We start from the raw sequence: 19,470 nt of genomic DNA, 5'->3' as shown, positions 1-19,470 counted from the left end.
ATGATTGTGGAAAAGCAGAGCCAGCTACAACATATTGTGGAACGCGAAGGAATTGAGCTTAGTCTCTTATCTACGAGCGTAAGCTTCTTCACGATATACGACCTGCGCTTCTTCACGATCTACGAGCATAAGCTCTTCAAATTCAATTTTTCCACAGAAACTCCAGAGATTCAATTTTATTTTTTGGGTAATTTCCTCCATATTGAAATTAACCAGGAAATCGAATTTCTAATCTTCGTGCTGGAGTTTATAAATACCGTGTTATGCTGGCTGAAAAGCTTCTCAACAAATCTGACTATGGCATCGATACAGAGATACGCATTCTAGAAAAACCTCAAGGCAAGGGTTTTTTTTTATATATTTAAGCTTGCGGTTTCTTTGTTCAGTTGGGTGTAATGGTTGTTCATGTAGTCTTCAAACTGTCTAACTTAATGTTCATAGTTTGTAATCATTCTTCAGATACATTTTGGAGAGAGCAGCACGCAGAAATGTGAAATTATGCTGAATGATCTTATTGATTCTAAGAGGACTAACGGCAATATTAAAGCAACCATAACTCAGACATCTCAAGCAGGTACCTTCCAAACTTTACGTCTTCCCTACAGATGATTGGTTTTTGGGCTATTCGCTCCAGCATTACCAGAAGACTAATTATTTTATTTTATTCCACTAACGTGGGGTGGATGTCTTAGGTTCTGAGCTGGGCGATAACGGGGTTTCCATGGATGTTTTAGATGCAACAATCATCTCTTCAAATTTCTGGCCCCAAATCCAGGTAATGAATTGTTGCCAGTGGTAATGTCATTTATTTCGAAATTTCTGTTAAAGGGAAAAGACGGATCGAGGATTTACATTCTCATAATTTGAAATATCTCCTTGGCACACTTCTCTGCAATCAGTGATACCATGCATATGAACATGATTATGTTTAAATGTAATCGCTTGCACTTTAGTTGTTTCTTCTGCATTTAGGAGCGGCTTTAATAGCTTAATGCTCCTTGAGGCCCCCATTAGTTATGATTTCTTGCAAGCATTTTAATTTAATTTAGTTCTTTTAAAATTTCCCGCCTATCCTATTGATTCACTTCTCTGCATGAGTATCTAGGCAACTTATGTTTGACTCATTCTAAACCTTGTGCATAAACTGATGTCTTTTGTCCGTTATACTATATACATCTCATTAGCATTTGTTATTGTCATTAGAACTACATTTTCTATTTGTAACAAAATTTCAGTAAACGTTGATTAACCTTTAAACCAAATTTCAGGATGAGTCCCCTAATATACCTGGACCTGTTGACCAACTACTATCTGATTATGCAAAGAGGTTTAATGAAATCAATACCCCTCGTAAACTACTATGGAAGAAAAGTCTTGGTACGGTCAAGGTAAGATATTCTTCTCCAATCTGAGTTTTGCTCACGTCCCAAACGAATTCAAGGACATATTCAAAGAAATTCTGACCGTCAGTAGGAATGGTTTGTGGATTACGAACAGCTATAATGGCTGAACCTAATAAAATAGCAATTACGACCCAAGAAGTAATAAGTACTTGTGATGCTTACACTATGTCATTTCACGCCTTTCTATTAGGAGAGTTTTGACTTGCTTCGATTTTCCATATTTCCTGAATCACTGAATTGACATTAACAATACTTATGATGGTTGGTGCTGTTTTAGTTGGAGTTGCAATTTGAAGATAGAGCAGTGCAATTCGTGGTTGCTCCTGTGCATGCAGCAATTATAATGCAATTTCAAAATCAGACAAGGTAGCAGCAGAAATATCTTAATGCATTTTATGTTGTTTACTATTTTCTTGCCATACTGATATCTTATACTTTCAGCTGACCTCTAACAATCTTGCAGCTGCAATTGGGATTCCAACAGACATACTTAATCGCAGGATAAATTTCTGGATAAGCAAGGTATGCTTGATAGACTAATACTTTCGTGTGTCAGATTTACTTGTTGTCTTTGAACACAAACCCTAGCCCCCGGTTTTGAGTCATCTGCCTTGGTGACAGAGTAAAGAGTATTAGAAACTCTGGATTTCTCAGCAGCAGTGGTTACTTTTACTGATTGCAGATTTTTTTTTTCTTAGTTACCTTTAATCATTTTGAATTTCGAGTTGAATGATATGATGCGTCATTTATTGTAAAGTCAAACGTTCCCCACGAGCTAAATGTTTTTCAAATGGGTTCTTGTTATTTATTGAAGTTTTAAGCTTTGGAAGTCAAGAGGAAAACTCATATGTTTGCCTTGTTTTTCCTATTGAAGGGAATTCTTGCAGAATCATTTGGGGCAGACTCTGAAGACCACGTGTTTACACTAATGGAAGGTATGGTTGACAGTGGTAAAAATGGTGGTACGAATGGAAGCATCGAGGATCTTATAGTTGCTGATGAAGAGGGGGAGAGCTCTGTAGCCTCTGTGGAGGATCAACTACACAAGGAAATGACTGTGTATGAGGTATGTGATGTGTGCAAGATTGACCACATCTTGGTATACGTTTAAATCCATCCCAATGGGTTGAGTTGTTTGGGAAGGATCTACCAATTCATTTTCATACTGGATCTTCTTTTGCTTTCAGTATATTTCCATCTCTAGGTACTATGGCCTTAAGTTCTAGTTTTCCATCTCTGGATCTTCATTTTCATACTGGATATTCTTTATAAAGACCAAAAGGGGGGAACAAAATTGCTGCTCCACATTTTACCAACTTGTCAATAGCTGAAATAATCAAGTGAAGTAGAAATTTAACTCCCTTCTTTTTCCACTAAGGAGGGGAAAGGAAACACATAATTGATAGCTTGCCAATTATAATAACCATGTTAACTTTGTCCAGTCTTGAGTATCAATCTCAAATATGTCAACAGATAAAAATGCATGGTGCCATTGTGTTCTCAGCTTTTCAAATGGTATTTGGTTTTTTGCAGAAATTTATCTTGGGGATGCTCACAAACTTTGGAAGCATGGCATTAGATTGAATTCATAATACTCTCAAGGTAAGGATGATTTTAACACTCCACGTGATATTTGGTTTCTGCCAAGTAACATGATATCTGGTAAGAAAGTTACTGTTTTAAATAGATTTCTTAACACATTCATTCCTGCAGATGTTCTGCATAGCCGATCCTCCTTATGACAAAACTCTCCAACAGCTGCAAAGTTTCTTGACGGGTCTAGTTTCCGAAGAGAAGTTGGAACTAAGAGATGGAATGTATTTTTTGAAAAAGTAGTCAACTAACAGAATTAGGACTCTACTAATTTTAGTAAAAATTATAAAGCTTGGCAAAATGTATTATCCTGGTGTAACTCTTCTTCTTTTCTTTCTGATTCGTTTGAGGGGAAAGGTGAGAGCTGAAGTACAACTCTTTATGCCTCTCTTCGTGTTGTACGAGAGGTCATGGAAACAAAGCCCGTAGGTTTGATCCTGCAGAACTGAAAATTAAGAGAACAAATGTGAAGCCTGTGTCAGACCATATTGGTGGCTGCTACCCAAATGACAAGCTTGATGTGAATAGGATTCTAAGCATCTTGTTCAGATTATCATGTGAGAAATTTCATGTGAATAGGGTCTAGCTGAGTGGAAAAAGGCCTAGACTTGATGACTAGTGTTCTCAGGTTCAAACCAAATGACAACCTAGTAGTGTATGTGTGTGTGAGAAATTCTCATTACCCTCGTAATTTAGACTATCACTTTTATTAAAAAAAAAAAAAAAAAAAAGGACCTATGTGTCACAAGCCATCCTTTAGTTTTCTTTCAATCATGAAATTTCTCTCCTCTAGTATCAGTGATACCCAACCAATCCAAATAATGAATTAGCATTGTATATCCTTTGGCCACCCCAAAAATGTCTTTAGCGTCAACCGGCCCCACAGTCATTTATAGCAAATATGTTGCTTGTAGTTTCTTCCAACCTCACTTATTTATGGTCTGAACTTTGGCAATCCGTATCTAGTTGGATAAGCTTTAGCTCTACCATCCTGCAGACACAAACGAAAATGGTAGCCACCGGCACAAACGAGGTTCCAAGCATAGCAAATTATGACAGAAAAAGTGAAGTAAAAACTTTTGATGACACAAAGGAAGGTGTTAAAGGCCTTGTTGATGCTGGGATAACCAATGTTCCAAGAATTTTTCATCTACCAGTAGATCAGTATCCCATCAACAACACTTGTGATTCAGAACCCACCAAAACCCAGCTCAGAATTCCAGTCATAGACCTGGAAGGCCTTGAATATGATAACAGTCCAACCAAGCGCAAGGAGACTGTTGCCAAAGTTGGAGAGGCAGCAGAGACTTGGGGCTTTTTCCAAATTGCCAATCATGGCATACCTGTTGATGTTTTGGAAGAGATAAAGAATGGGGTACGTGGTTTTTTTGAGCAAGACACTGAGGTGAAGAAGAAGTATTACACTCGTGATCGCTTCAGACCTGTGATCTACAACAGCAACTTTGATCTTTATAGTGCACCGGCAACTAATTGGCGGGATACTTTTGTGTGTAATATGGCTCCTAATCCTCCTAAGCCAGAAGACTTGCCACAAGTATGCAGGTATGTGACAAGGAAGCTATAATTTTCTGGTTTAATATGACATTAGGCTCCATTTCCATGAGGGATTTCAAATAAATGACATTATATGGTAAAATTGTTTGTATAGACTACTACAATCCATATATGCCAAGATTTGAACAGGAAAGAAAGGAAGAAAATAAGTGAATTTCAAATGATTCCTTCCATATAGTCATTTCAAATGTCTAGTTATTTAGAATACATTCAATCTAATGTGGTTCTTGTTTTTTTAAGCAAATTTAGCTTTGTTAAATCTAAATCCCTTCTTTCAAATCCCTCCTTCCAAAAGGAGCCTTAGTTTTTCTGGGTTTCAATTTTTTAGAGACATACTTGTTGAGTACTCCAAGCAAGTAATGAAGTTGGGGAAGTTGTTGTTCGAGTTGCTGTCTGAGGCGCTTGGGCTGAAGCCAAGTCACTTGAATGACATGGATTGTAGTTTAGGGCTTCGGATTCTAGGCCATTACTATCCCCCCTGTCCACAGCCAGAGTTAACTTTGGGATCAAGCAAGCACGCTGACAATGACTTTATCACAGTCCTTCTGCAAGATCATATTGGTGGTCTTCAAGTTCTTCATCAGAACAAGTGGATTGATGTACTTCCTGTGCCTGGGGCTCTAGTGGTTAACATTGGAGATCTTCTACAGGCAAGTATAACTATAATTCTTATTCCTCTTTTATACTTTGTAGGAGATACAGTTGGGTTCTTTTTTAATTAAAAAGGTACTATTACATTATGATTGCACACATGTATTAGGTTGTCCAGAATGTGAGGAAAATTTTCATAGTAGCATGGCCTCATTTTAGTTTTCGCATAGGGCTTCTGACTGTCCCGCTGTTGTAGTATAATCATTAGAATATGGCTCAAATTCTTCAATTTCATTTCCTAGTTTGGGTTTTCTGATATTGAATTCTTTTGGACTTTCAGCTTATATCAAATGACAGATTCAGGAGTGTAGAACACAGGGTATTGGCAAATCGTGCCTGTCCAAGAGTATCTGTTGCGAGTTTCTTTAGCACAGGTTTTTTAGCATTGCCACGAATCTATGGACCCATTAAGGAGTTGCTATCAGAAGACAATCTTCCAAAGTACAGGGAGACAACTGAGAAGGATTTTAATTCTCACTTCCATAACAAAGGCCTTGATGGGACCTCTGCCTTGACTCATTTCAAGCTCTGAACTTGGAGGCATAGGAGCAACTGCAATGAACAAATGGTGTCTACTTAATAACTTGGCATGAAAATATTGCTTCATACACAATACTAAGTTGATTTTTTGTTCATGCCTGATGCAGGACATATAGTCAAAGTTATGGTTTTAGTACATTGGTTGTTTATAATCTGTTGTGAAATATTATGGCTTTCAATATAAGTTGCAAAGGTTTTTAGGTCTTTTTACAAACTTCCATATAATCTCTCTATTGTGGTTGGATAAAAATCTTCATGTACTGGTAAAATCATGCTTGCCAACAAAAGCAGAATTCTGAGCATTATTTGTCTGTACCTGTTTATAATATACGAATATGAGTGCTTTACTACTATGGAAACTTGAAGTATTGAAGTTATTAGGATCAAACATAGACCTGTTATTAAAATTTTATAAACAACATCATATTTCCGTATACGAAAGTTGAATTGTATGATATTATCTGTCTGTACTCTGAATTGTTAACCCAAAATGAATATATTAATGTCTAAAACACAACTCTGCTATGTTTTTTTTTCGGTCATATATTATAAAGTACTTTTGCATTATCCTTGGCCTATGGTCTTTGCAAAAATATTGTTTTCTTCCCATTTTACTCATTGCAAAGTGATCTTCTTGGCTAAAAGATACACTTCTGATCTGATATCCACTAGAACATTAAGATTTAGCAGTAACCAAGATGGTAGGTACCAATTCAAATGAGGTTCCAACCAATTATGACAGAAAAAGTGAACTAAAAGCTTTTGATGACACCAAGGAAGGTGTTAAAGGCCTTGTTGATGCTGGGATCACTGTGGTTCCTAGAATTTATCTTCAACCACCAGATCAGTACTCCATCAACAACAACTTTGATTCAGAAGCCACCCAGTTTAGTGTTCCAGTCATAGACCTTGAAGGCCTTGAGTTTGATAGACCAACGAAACACAAGGAGATTGTTACAAAAGTTGGAGAGGCATCAGAGACTTGGGGATTTTTTCAAATTGTGAATCACGGAATACCTATTGATGTTTTGGAGGAGATAAAGGATGGCGTACGTGGGTTTTATGAGCAAGATACTCAAGTGAAGAAACAGTTGTACAACTCGTGATCACTTCAAACCTGTGGTCTACAATAGCAACTTTGATATACACAGAGCACCAGCGTCTAATTGGAGGGATACTTTTATGCGCTACATGGCTCCTAATCCTACTAAGCCAGAAGACATGCCAGAAGTATTCAGGTATGTGACAAGGAAACTTTTAATTCTCTGCTATCATTAGAAAGTTTATGATGGTATTAATTAATTTGATTCAGATTCCAACCTTCTTGATGACTTAATTAGATGATATGATTTGTCCACCTTAATGATAAGTTTGATGTACATTGATCTCACTTCGGATACGAATCACCCATCGGGGTTTTATATATATGGGTAGACAGCATCACCAAACAACTGGTATTTTTGTGCTGAGTGGCAAGCACCTAGCTAGCCCATGACAAGTGGTATTAGAGCAGGCCAAGTTCCTTCTGTTATGGCCTGTGACAAAGCCGTATCGTGTCCGGGAGGGGTAGAATGTCCCAAACAAGAATCCCATATTTTAAATAAGAATGAGCTTAATCCAAGGTTTATACATGAGTAAGTAGGTGACATCTGACAGTAGGCCATTTGCCTTTTCTAAACATAAATCAAAAGCCGTTCAGCTCACCATTTTGGTTAAATGCCTGGCTCTACAATTTTTAATTGAATCATATATATATGACAACTTCATGTGCTTTTCTGTGTTTCAACATTTGTAGAGACATACTTATTGGTTACTCCAAGCAAGTAATGAAACTGGGAAAGTTGTTGTTCTAGTTGCTGTCGGAGTCTCTTGGGCTAATGCCAAGTCACTTGAATGACATAGATTATTGTTTAGGGCTTGTGCTTGTAGGCCATTACTATCCCTCATGTCCACAGCCAGAGTTAACTCTTGGGACAAGCAAGCATGCTGACAATGACTTTATCACAGTCCTTCTGCAAGATCATATTGGCGGTCTCCAAGTTCTTTATCAGAACAAGTGGATTGATGTACCTCCTGTTCCTGGGGCTCTAGTAGTTAACATTGGAGATCTTCTACAGGCAAGTACAACTATTCTTCTTCTTCTTCATTTTTTTTTCCTTTAATTGAAAGGGAGATGTTATTTATACTTCTTAAAAGGGAGTAGGCTGTAGTAGTATATACTATTATTTTACTAGAATATGTCTGAAATTCTTCCATCTGGTTTCCTCATTTGGATTTTTTTTATATTTATTTTTAATTTTTTTTTTCAACGGTTGAGTTCTTTTGGGGTTGTTGCAGCTTATATGAAATGAAAGATTCAAGAGCGTAGAGCACAGGGTACTGGCGAACCGTGTAGGTCCAAGAGTATCGGTTGCAAGTTTCTTTACCACAGGTATGCAACCATTGGGGAGACTCTATGGACCTATCAAAGAACTATTGTCAGAAGACAACCTTCCAAAGTACAGGGAGACAACTATAAGGGAATATAATGCCCACTTCAATGACAAAGGCCTTGATGGGACCTCTGCCTTGACTCATTTTGAGCTTTGAACTTGGAGATAGAGGAGCAGTACAGCCCTGAACAAATATTTATCAGCCTCTTCTTTAAATTTTCATAAAATCTCTGTGTTGTGGTTAGGCAATAATGTTCATGCAATTGTTAAATCATGTTTGCCAACAAAAGTGGATTGTTTGTAAATGCCTGATGCAGGACATATGTCAAGGGAATTAATATAGATATTTGTCTTGGCCTGCTCATTGCAAAAGTGTATTGGGAATATTTGAACTTCTTTTTTATGTCTTGTGCTCATTGCAAAGTTATATTCTTCGCAAAAATATGCACTTTTGATCTGAATCATATGTATTTAGTCTGATATCCACTATAAATTTAAGCTTTACCAGCAACAAAAATGGTAGCTACCAATCCAAGTGAGATTCCAACCAAGTATGACAGGGAAAGTGAACTAAAAGCTTTTGATGACACCAAGGAAGGTGTTAAAAGGTCTTGTTGATGCTAGGATAACTGAGGTTCCTTGAATTTTTCATCAACCATTGGATGAGTACTCCATCAACAACAACTGTGACTCAGAAGCTACCCAGTTAAGTATTCCAGTCATAGACCTTGAAGGCCTTGAGTTTGACAGTCCAACGAAACGCAAGGAGATTGTTGCAAAACTTGGAGAGGCATCAGGACTTCGGACTTTTTTCAAATTGCTAATCATGGAGTACCTGTTGATCTTTTGGAGGAGTTAAGGGGTGGGGTACGTGGGTTTTTTGAGCAAGACACTGACGTGAAGAAACAGTTTTACACTCGTGAGTACTTCCAACCTTTGGTGTACAGTAGCAATCCTGATCTATACAGCTCACCGGCCACTAATTGGAGGGACACTTTTATGTGCCACATCATGTCTTCTGGCTTAGTAGGATTAGGAAACTTGAGTTTGATCTAATAGGCTAGTCTTTTGGGTTAAGTGGTAAGTGCTCAGCCTCCAGTGCTCAAGCAAGTACACAGTTGGTTTTTTTCATTAACCAAAAGGGAGATGTTATCTTATACTTTCTAAAAGTTGACACACACTCTTTTTACATCAATTCAATGAAAAATTGGGTTAACATTGGAGCTCTTTTGGGGTTGCTTTGCAGTTAGTATCAAACGGCAGATTCAAGAGTGTAGAGCACAGGGTAGTGGCAAACCGTGTCGGTCCAAGAATATCGGTGACAAGCTTCTTTACGACAGGTATGCTACCATCGCCGAGACTCTATGGACCTATCAAAGAGTTATGATCAGAAGACAACCCTCCAAAGTACAGGGAGACAACTATAAGGGGCTTTAATGCCCACTTCATTCTGTGATGCGTTAGGATGTCTTTCATCAGTTCTTCATACTTCAAGGTTCCTTGCCGAACATAAGCATCGTGCGGAAGTGCTTATAAGACGGAGGCAGAGATGTTAATAACATCATGGCCTTGTCTTCCTACTTATAAACTTCATCCATTCTTTGCAAGTCCACAATACACCTATTAAAGGCGCTCACGTGCTCCATCATAGTTTGTAATCATACTTCAGATACATTTTGAAGAGAGCAGCATGCAGAAATGTGAAATTATGCTGAATGATCTTATTGATTCTAAGAGGACTAACGGCAATATTAAAGCAACCATAACTCAGACATCTCAAGCAGGTACCTTCCAAACTTTACGTCTTCCCTGCAGATGATTGGTTTTTGGGCTATTCTCTCCCCCATTAGTTATGATTTCTTGCATGCATTTTAATTTAATTCATTTCCCGCTTATTCTATTGATTCACTTAACTTCAGCATTTTCCTCGCCCATGGTTTCTTTCACCGAAGTTATTAGTCAATTGGTGATATATTCTCTGCATGAGTAAACTTATGTTTGACTCATTCTAAATTGACTAGCAAGAAAAGTCTTGGTACAGTCAAGGTAAGATGCTTACACTATGTCATTTCAGGCCTTTCTATTAGGAGAGTTTTGACTTGCTTCGATTTTCCATATTTCCTGAACCACTGAATTGACATTAACAATACTTATGATGGTTGGTGCTGTTTTAGTTGGAGTTGCAATTTGAAGATAGAGCAGTGCAATTTGTGGTATCTCCAGTGCATGCAGCAATTATAATGCAATTTCAAAATCAGACAAGGTAGCATCAGAAATATTTTAATGCATTTTATGTTGTTTCCTATTTTCTTGCCATACTGATATCTTATACTTTCAGCCGGACCTCTAAGAATCTTGCAGCTGCAATTGGGATTCCAACAGACATACTTAATCGCAGGATAAATTTCTGGATAAGCAAGGTGTGCTTGATAGACCAATACTTTCGTGTGTAAGATTTACATGTTGTCTGTGGACACAAACCCTAGCCCCCGGTTTTGAGTCATCTGTCTTGGTGACAGAGTAAAGAGTATTAGAAACTCTGGATTTCTCAGCAGCAGTGGTTACTTATACTGATTACAGATTTTTTATTTTTTTTTTTTTTCTTAGTTACCTTTAATCATTTTGAATTTCGAGTTGAATGATATGACACATTTATTGAAAAGTCAAACGTTCCCCACGAGCTAAATTTTTTTCAAATGGGTTCTTGTTATTTATTGAAGTTTTAAGCTTTGGAAGTCAAGAGGAAAACTCATATGTTAGCCTCTTTTTTCCTATTGAAGGGAATTCTTGCAGAATCATTTGGGCCAGACTCTGAAGACCACGTGTTTACACTAATGGAAGGTATGGTTGACAGTGGTAAAAAGGTGGTACGAATGGAAGCATCGAGGATCTTATAGTTGCTGATGAAGAGGGGGAGAGCTCTGTAGCCTCTGTGGAGGATCAACTGCACAAGGAAATGACTGTGTATGAGGTATGTGATGTGTGCAAGATTGACCACATCTTGGTATACGTTTAAATCCATCCCAATGGGTTGAGTTGTTTGGGAAGGATCTACCAATTCATTTTCATACTGGATCTTCTTTTGCTTTCAGTATATTTCCATCTCTAGGTACTACGGCCTTAAGTTCTAGTTTTCTGTCTCTGGATTTTCATTTTCATACTGGATATTCTTTATAAAGACCAAAAGGGGGGAACAAAATTGCTGCTCATGACACTATCTTCCACATTTTACCAACTTGTCAATAGCTGAAATAATCAAGTGAAGTAGAAATTTAACTCCCTTCTTTTCCCACTAAGGGGAGGGGAAAGGAAACACATAATTGATAGCTTACCAATTATAATAACCATGTTAACTTTGTCCAGTCTTGAGTATCAATCTCAAATATGTCAACAGATAAAAATGCATGGTGCCATTGTGTTCTCAGCTTTTCAAATGGTATTTGGTTTTTTGCAGAAATTTATCTTGGGGATGCTCACAAACTTTGGAAGCATGGCATTAGATTGAATTCATAATACTCTCAAGGTAAGGATGATTTTAACACTCCCCGTGATATTTGGTTTCTGCCAAGTAACATGATATCTGGTAAGAAAGTTACTGTTTTAAATAGATTTCTTAACACATTCATTCCTGCAGATGTTCTGCATAGCCGATCCTCCTTACGACAAAAATCTCCAACAGCTGCAAAGTTTCTTGACGGGTCTAGTTTCCGAAGAGAAGTTGGAACTAAGAGATGGAATGTATTTTTTGAAAAAGTAGTCAACTAACAGAATTAGGACTCTACTAATTTTAGTAAAAATTATAAAGCTTGGCAAAATGTATTATCCTGGTGTAACTCTTCTTCTTTTCTTTCCAATTCGTTTGAGGGGAAAGGTGAGAGTTGAAGTACAACTCTTTATGCCTCTCTTCGTGTTGTACGAGAGTTCATGGAAACAAAGCCCATAGGTTTGATCCTGCAGAACTGAAAATTAAGAGAACAAATGTGAAGCCTGTGTCAGAGCATATTGGTGGCTGCTACCCAAATGAGAAGCTTGATGTGAATAGGATTCTAAGCATCTTGTTCAGATTATCATGTGAGAAATTTCATGTGAATAGGGTCTAGCTGAGTGGAAAAAGGCCTTGACTTGATGACTAGTGTTCTCAGGTTCAAACCAAATGACAACTTAGTAGTGTGTGTGAAATTTTATTACATAAGTAATTTAGACTATCGCTTGTATTAAAAAAAAAAAAAAAGACCTATGTGTCACAAGCCATCCTTTAGTTTTCTTTCAATCATGAAATTTCTCACCTCTTGTATCAGTGATACCCAACCAATCCAAATAATGAATTAGCATTGTATATCCTTTGGCCACCCCAAAAATGTCTTTAGCGTCAACCGGCCCCACAGTCATTTATAGCAAATATGTTGCTTGTAGTTTCTTCCAACCTCACTTATTTATGGTCTGAACTTTGGCAATCCGTATCTAGTTGGATAAGCTTTAGCTCTACCATCCTGCAGACACAAACGAAAATGGTAGCCACCCGCACAAACGAGGTTCCAAGCATAGCAAATTATGACAGAAAAAGTGAAGTAAAAACTTTTGATGACACAAAGGAAGGTGTTAAAGGCCTTGTTGATGCTGGGATAACCAAGGTTCCAAGAATTTTTCATCTACCAGTAGATCAGTATCCCATCAACAACACTTGTGATTCAGAACCCACCAAAACCCAGCTCAGAATTCCAGTCATAGACCTGGAAGGCCTTGAATATGATAACAGTCCAACCAAGCGCAAGGAGACTGTTGCCAAAGTTGGAGAGGCATCAGAGACTTGGGGCTTTTTCCAAATTGCCAATCATGGCATACCTGTTGATGTTTTGGAAGAGATAAAGAATGGGGTACGTGGTTTTTTTGAGCAAGACACTGAGGTGAAGAAGAAGTATTACACTCGTGATCGCGTCAGACCTGTGATCTACAACAGCAACTTTGATCTTTATAGTGCACCGGCAACTAATTGGCGGGACACTTTTTTGTGTAATATGGCTCCTAATCCTCCTAAGCCAGAAGACTTGCCGCAAGTATGCAGGTATGTGAAAAGGAAGCTTATAAGTTTCTGGTTTAATATGATATTAGGTTCCATTTCCATGGAGGGATTTCGAATCTATAAATTTACAATCCATATATGCCAAGATTTGAACAAGAAAGAAAGGAAGAAAATAAGTGGATTTCAAATGATTCCTTCCATATAGTCATTTCAAATGTCTAGTTATTTAGAATTGTTAGTTTTAGGGAGAAGAGAGGCTTAGGAAAATGGTTGATATTGTTTAGGACAATAGCTTGATAATGAATAGAAAACTTTCTTAAAAGAGTAACAAGATAAACTTATTTTATTGATTGAAATAAGAAGGGTACAAGGCTTTAGAGTTGATTGGATACAAGAGGTGACTGATGTGAGTTTAAACAGCTGGTGGTTTTTCAGCTTTCTTAACTTGAATACATTAGTGGGCTGTTATAGCTATATATAGAGCTGCTGAACCGACTATCTAAGTTGGCTTTTTGCTTAGTTAAGTCGGTTTGCACAGTAACCGACTTTGTCTAAGTAATTTCAGCCATATATTGTAGTTTTCTACTAGAGCTTTCTACTAGCTTCATTAACTAGTGTTTAGGGAATACAACCACTGACTTTTCATTCTATATTATTCTAGAAAATTCTGCTGTCTTGTAGAAATCTCTCTCAAATGTGCATTAATGTTTAACAAGAATACATTCAATCTAATGTGGTTCTTGTTTTTTTTAGCAAATTTAGCTTTGTTAAATCTAAATCCCTTCTTTCAAATCCCTCCTTCCAAAAGGAGCCTTAGTTTTTCTGGGTTTCAATTTTGTAGAGACATACTTGTTGAGTACTCCAAGCAAGTAATGAAGTTGGGGAAGTTGTTGTTCGAGTTGCTGTCTGAGGCTCTTGGGCTGAAGCCAAGTCACTTGAATGACATGGATTGTAGTTTAGGGCTTCAGATTCTAGGCCATTACTATCCCCCCTGTCCACAGCCAGAGTTAACTTTGGGCACAAGCAAGCACGCTGACAATGACTTTATCACAGTCCTTCTGCAAGATCATATTGGTGGTCTTCAAGTTCTTCATCAGAACAAGTGGATTGATGTACTTCCTGTGCCTGGGGCTCTAGTGGTTAACATTGGAGATCTTCTACAGGCAAGTATAACTATAATTCTTATTCCTCTTTTATACTTTGTAGGAGATACAGTTGGGTTCTTTTTTAATTAAAAAGGTACTATTACATTATGATTGCACACATGTATTAGGTTGTCCAGAATGTGAGGAAAACTTTCATAGTAGCATGGCCTCATTTTAGTTTTCGCATAGGGCTTCTGACTGTCCCGCTGTTGTAGTATAATCATTAGAATATGGCTCAAATTCTTCAATTTCATTTCCTAGTTTGGGTTTTCTGATATTGAATTCTTTTGGACTTTCAGCTTATATCAAATGACAGATTCAGGAGTGTAGAACACAGGGTATTGGCAAATCGTGCCTGTCCAAGAGTATCTGTTGCGAGTTTCTTTAGCACAGGTTTTTTAGCATTGCCACGAATCTATGGACCCATTAAGGAGTTGCTATCAGAAGATAATCTTCCAAAGTACAGGGAGACAACTGAGAAGGACTTTAATTCTCACTTCCATAACAAAGGCCTTGATGGGACCTCTGCCTTGACTCATTTCAAGCTCTGAACTTGGAGGCATAGGAGCAACTGCAATGAACAAATGGTGTCTACTAAATAACTTGGCATGAAAATATCGCTTCATACACAATACTAAGTTGATTGTTTGTTCATGCCTGATGCAGGACATATAGTCAAATGTATGGTTATAGTACATTGGTTGTTTATAATCTGTTGTGAAATATTATGGCTTTCCAATAAACGCTGCAAAATCATGCTTGCCAACAAAAGCATAATTTTTTTGCTTTAACACAAGCAGAATTCTGAGCATTATTTGTCTATACCTGTTATATTATAGATATTTAGTCATATACCCATTCTTAACACTAAAACTATAAATAAACCTTACACCATTTAATTTATATAAATAAACCCAAAAATTGAAAGTTGGCCTTATTGAATTTAATTTTGATTATTAAATTACTTTGATGCCCTATTCAATGTTTTGAATTTTTTTATGAGGTTTTTGGGTTGGGTTTGTTTTAAGAAATCAGGCACCTATATCCCTGCATTTAACAGTTTTTTTGACATAGACACTATTTAAGAGCACTTATATTAACGTTAGGGACCATGGGTGATACAAAAAAACTTTAAGAATGCAATCTGATAGTTTCGCAAACGTCGGTGACGTTTTGTGATAAAAAGCCGAAGTTAAAAGCCTTTTTGTTATGTTGTAAATGGGCTTTGAATGTGTTTCTAAAGTCCATTTCATATAATTTTTATTTATTTATTTATTTATAGTTTGGGCTCTTATATTAGGTATAACAGTGAATCTCCCTTTATAATATACGAATACAAGTGCTTTACTACTATGGAAACTTCGGAGCTCGTTTGTTACACCTTCTTGGCTTGGATTGGACTAGACCAATTTTTATCGCATGTTTGTTTACACTTGGTTCTAGTTTTAAGTGGGATTGTTAATACTGGCCCCACCAAAAACACCTTCTTAGGTGTTCTTAATGAGACCCCCGATGAATGGGAGGACAACATAGTCCCGACCCAAGCGCCTGCAACCACTGACCATCCAAGCGCCATCTACAACCACCGATCACCCAAGCACCTGCAACCGATCCAAACCCCCCACCATCACAGCAACCTCAATCCACCATCGCAGCAACCTCATAAAATAAAAAAAATTGTTCCTCCCTCATCCCAAACAAACCCAAATACCCCTCCCCTCCGTAGCTTTCGAGCAGTATGAGAAAGCTGGGTCTGGAGCGGCTTTGCCTTTCTCTCATCTTCTCTATTTGACAGCCACTGACCCCGCCCACTTCATCCCTTCCCTCTCTCCAACAGCCACTAACCCAAACCCATTAATTGAATCAATCCTTAGCCAAACAACTTTCCTTCTCTTTCAATTAGACCATGCCAAGCCAATCTAAGACAATATCAAAATTTAGTCCAGTCCATGACAATTCCCCGTACCAAACGAGCCCGAAGTATTGAAGTTATTAGGATCAAACATGGACCTGTTATTAAAATTTTGTAATAAACATCATATTTCCGTTTACCAAAGTTGAATTTTATAATATTATCTGTCTGTACTCTGAATTGTTAATCCAAAATGAATATATTAATGTGAAAAACACAACTCTGCCAATATGTTTTTTTTTCGGTCAACTCTGCTAATATATTATAAAGTACTTTGGCATCATCCTTGGCCTATGGTCTTTGCAAAAATATTGTTTTCTTCCCACTTCACTCATTGCAAAGTGATCTTCTTTGCTAAAAGATACACTTCTGATCTGATATCCACTAAACATTAAGATTTAGCAGTAACCAAGATGGTAGGTACCAATTCAAATGAGGTTCCAACCAATTATGACAGAAAAAGTGAACTGAAAGCTTTTGATGACACCAAGGAAGGTGTTAAAGGCCTTGTTGATGCTGGGATAACTGTGGTTCCTAGAATTTTTCATCAGCCACCAGATCAGTACTCCATCAACAACAACTTTGATTCAGAAGCCACCCAGTTTAGCGTTCCAGTCATAGACCTTGAAGGCCTTGAGTTCGATAGACCAACGAAACGCAAGGAGATTGTTACAAAAGTTGGAGAGGCATCAGAGACTTGGGGATTTTTTCAAATTGCGAATCACGGAATACCTATTGATGTTTTGGAGGAGATAAAGGATGGGGTACGTGGGTTTCATGAGCAAGACACTCAAGTGAAGAAACAGTTTTACACTCGTGATCACTTCAAACCTATGGTCTACAATAGCAACTTTGATCTACACAGAGCACCAGCGTCTAATTGGAGGGATACTTTTATGTGCTACATGGCTCCTAATCCTACTAAGCCAGAAGACATGCCAGAAGTATTCAGGTATGTGACAAGGAAACTTTTAATTCTCTGCTATCATTAGAAAGTTTATGATGGTATTAATTAATTTGATTCAGATTCCAACCTTCTTGATGAGTTAATTAGATGATATAATTTGTCCACCTTAATGATAAGTTTGATGTACATTGATCTCACTTCGGATACGAATCACCCATCTGGGTTTTATATATATGGGTAGACAGCATCACCAAACAAATGGTATTTTTGTGCTGAGTGGCAAGCACCTAGCTAGCCCATGACAAGTGGTATTAGAGCAGGCCAAGTTCCTTAATTATCTGTTATGGCCTGTGACGAAGCTGTATCATGTCCTTGAGCGGTAGAATGTCCCAAACAAGAATCCCATATTTTAAATAAGAATGAGCTTAATCCAAGGTTTATACATGAGTAAGTAGGTGACATCTGACATTAGGCCATTTGCCTTTTCTGAACATAAATCAAAAGCCGTTCAGCTCACCATTTTGGTTAAATGCCTGGCTCTACAATTTTTAATTGAATCATATATATATGACAACTTCATGTACTTTTCTGTGTTTCAACATTTGTAGAGACATACTTATTGAGTACTCCAAGCAAGTAATGAAACTGGGGAAGTTGTTGTTTGAGTTGCTGTCGGAGGCTCTTGGGCTAAAGCCAAGTCACTTGAATGACATAGATTGTAGTTTAGGGCTTGTGCTTGTAGGCCATTACTATCCCTCATGTCCACAGCCAGAGTTAACTCTGGGGACAAGCAAGCACGCTGACAGTGACTTTATCACAGTCCTTCTGCAAGATCATATTGGCGGTCTCCAAGTTCTTCATCACAACAAGTGGATTGATGTACCTCCTGTTCCTGGGGCTCTAGTAGTTAACATTGGAGATCTTCTACAGGCAAGTACAGCTACTCTTCTTCTTCTTCATTTTTTTTTTCTTTAATTGAAAGGGAGATGTTATTTATACTTCTTAAAAGGGATTAGGCTGCAGTAGTATATACTATTATTGTACTAGAATATGTCTCAAATTCTTCCATCTGGTTTCCTCATTTGGGTTTTTTTATACTTATTTTTAATTTTTTTTCAATGGTTGAGTTCTTTTGGGGTTGCAGCTTATATCAAATGAAAGATTCAAGAGTGTACAGCACAGGGTACTGGCGAACCATGTAGGTCCAAGAGTATCGGTTGCAAGTTTCTTTACCACAGGTATGCAACCATTGGGGAGACTCTATGGACCTATCAAAGAACTATTGTCAGAAGACAACCCTCCAAAGTACAGGGAGACAACTATAAGGGAATATAATGCCCACTTCAATGACAAAGGCCTTGATGGGACCTCTGCCTTGACTCATTTTGAGCTTTGAACTTGGAGATAGAGGAGCAGTACAGCCCTGAACAAATATTTATCAGCCTCTTCTTTAAATTTTCATAAAATCTCTCTTTTGTGCTTAGGTAATAATGTTCATGCAGTTGTTAAATCATGTTTGCCAACAAAAGTGGATTGTTTGTACATGCCTAATGCAGGACATATGTCAAAGTAATTAACATTGATATATGTCTTGGCCTGTTCATTGCAAAAGTGTATTGGGAATATTTGGACTTCTTTTTTATGTCTTGTGCTTATTGCAAAGTTATATTCTTTGCAAAACTATACACTTCTGATATGAGTCATATGTATTTAGTCTGATATCTACTATAAATTTAAGCTTTACCAGCAACAAAAATGGTAGCTACCAATCCAAATGAGATTCCAGCCAACTATGATAGATGTTGATGCTAAAAAATGGTTCAGCACTTTTGGGCCCAACTTAGTGATGCTTTGACCTTCGTCACCTTCTCGGCTCCGGTAGAGCGATGAATTTGCAAGATTAAAAAACGCTCGGTAAGCCCTTGGGCACCGGTGTGGTACCGGCTGAAGGCTCTCCGATACTTAAGTAAGAATAAGTGCGGAGTGTGTAGTAATCTGGATAGAGTAATGGCTGAATTGCCAAAAGTCTCTGTTACCTCCTTTTTGGCACTTGTGCCCTAATTTATAAGTCTTGGGAGGTGTGGATTTTGAGTGAAACTTCGATGTAGGACTGTTGATATTGCCCGTGGTGGCTCCACGTGTCCCAGCAAGAAAGGATGGGTAAGAGGTCTTATGTTGCGTTCGGCAGTAAAGGGTGTCGAACACTCCCCTACCGATTGTGTCTTATTTTCCATGTGTGATCTTCTCATTGATCATATAGGGTATAAACAATCAAAACAATTGCGTCTTATT

The 19,470-nt window shown here is 37.7% G+C and overlaps 3 protein-coding genes and 3 pseudogenes across 6 annotated transcripts; all 6 read left to right on the top strand.

The window, feature by feature from the left end:
- LOC148920472 (anaphase-promoting complex subunit 2-like) lies at positions 1-3,503 on the top strand (annotated as a pseudogene). The gene is made up of 9 exons (XR_016123588.1): positions 1-78; positions 460-574; positions 693-775; positions 1,269-1,388; positions 1,704-1,769; positions 1,845-1,925; positions 2,278-2,469; positions 2,937-3,005; positions 3,117-3,503. The product of XR_016123588.1 is annotated as an anaphase-promoting complex subunit 2-like (transcript).
- Positions 3,504-3,907: 404 nt separating this feature from the next.
- On the top strand, positions 3,908-8,558 carry LOC103322405 (1-aminocyclopropane-1-carboxylate oxidase homolog 1-like). Its single transcript, XM_089045294.1, has 5 exons — positions 3,908-4,559; positions 4,900-5,215; positions 5,497-7,000; positions 7,677-7,879; positions 8,100-8,558. The coding sequence occupies exons 1-3, from the start codon at positions 4,006-4,008 to the stop codon at positions 5,752-5,754; spliced, it is 1,128 nt and encodes a 375-aa protein (XP_088901420.1). The 5' UTR covers positions 3,908-4,005; the 3' UTR covers positions 5,755-7,000; positions 7,677-7,879; positions 8,100-8,558.
- On the top strand, positions 6,461-8,558 carry LOC103322406 (1-aminocyclopropane-1-carboxylate oxidase homolog 1-like; annotated as a pseudogene). Its single transcript, XR_016123868.1, has 3 exons — positions 6,461-7,000; positions 7,558-7,879; positions 8,100-8,558. The product of XR_016123868.1 is annotated as a 1-aminocyclopropane-1-carboxylate oxidase homolog 1-like (transcript).
- A 152-nt stretch (positions 8,559-8,710) lies between these two features.
- LOC107880504 (anaphase-promoting complex subunit 2-like) lies at positions 8,711-12,027 on the top strand (annotated as a pseudogene). The gene is made up of 9 exons (XR_016123587.1): positions 8,711-8,792; positions 8,890-8,984; positions 9,441-9,534; positions 10,182-10,240; positions 10,369-10,457; positions 10,533-10,614; positions 10,975-11,165; positions 11,649-11,717; positions 11,829-12,027. The product of XR_016123587.1 is annotated as an anaphase-promoting complex subunit 2-like (transcript).
- Positions 12,028-12,626: 599 nt separating this feature from the next.
- LOC103322408 (1-aminocyclopropane-1-carboxylate oxidase homolog 1-like) lies at positions 12,627-15,155 on the top strand. Its single transcript, XM_089045295.1, has 3 exons — positions 12,627-13,256; positions 14,056-14,371; positions 14,653-15,155. The coding sequence occupies exons 1-3, from the start codon at positions 12,703-12,705 to the stop codon at positions 14,908-14,910; spliced, it is 1,128 nt and encodes a 375-aa protein (XP_088901421.1). The 5' UTR covers positions 12,627-12,702; the 3' UTR covers positions 14,911-15,155.
- A 568-nt stretch (positions 15,156-15,723) lies between these two features.
- Positions 15,724-18,883, top strand: LOC103322407 (1-aminocyclopropane-1-carboxylate oxidase homolog 1-like). Its single transcript, XM_008224324.2, has 3 exons — positions 15,724-17,223; positions 17,787-18,108; positions 18,323-18,883. Exons 1-3 carry the CDS (start codon positions 16,685-16,687, stop codon positions 18,572-18,574), a joined length of 1,113 nt encoding a protein of 370 aa, XP_008222546.2. The 5' UTR covers positions 15,724-16,684; the 3' UTR covers positions 18,575-18,883.
- The last annotated feature ends 587 nt before the right edge of the window (positions 18,884-19,470 follow it).

The sequence above is a fragment of the Prunus mume genome, linkage group LG2 (genome assembly GCF_029339155.1).
Source record: "Prunus mume cultivar Tortuosa linkage group LG2, ASM2933915v1, whole genome shotgun sequence".
Classification (NCBI taxonomy): domain Eukaryota; kingdom Viridiplantae; phylum Streptophyta; class Magnoliopsida; order Rosales; family Rosaceae; genus Prunus; species Prunus mume.
The sequence above is the reverse complement of the archived record's forward strand: the minus strand, read 5'-3'. Positions and strand labels throughout refer to the sequence as shown.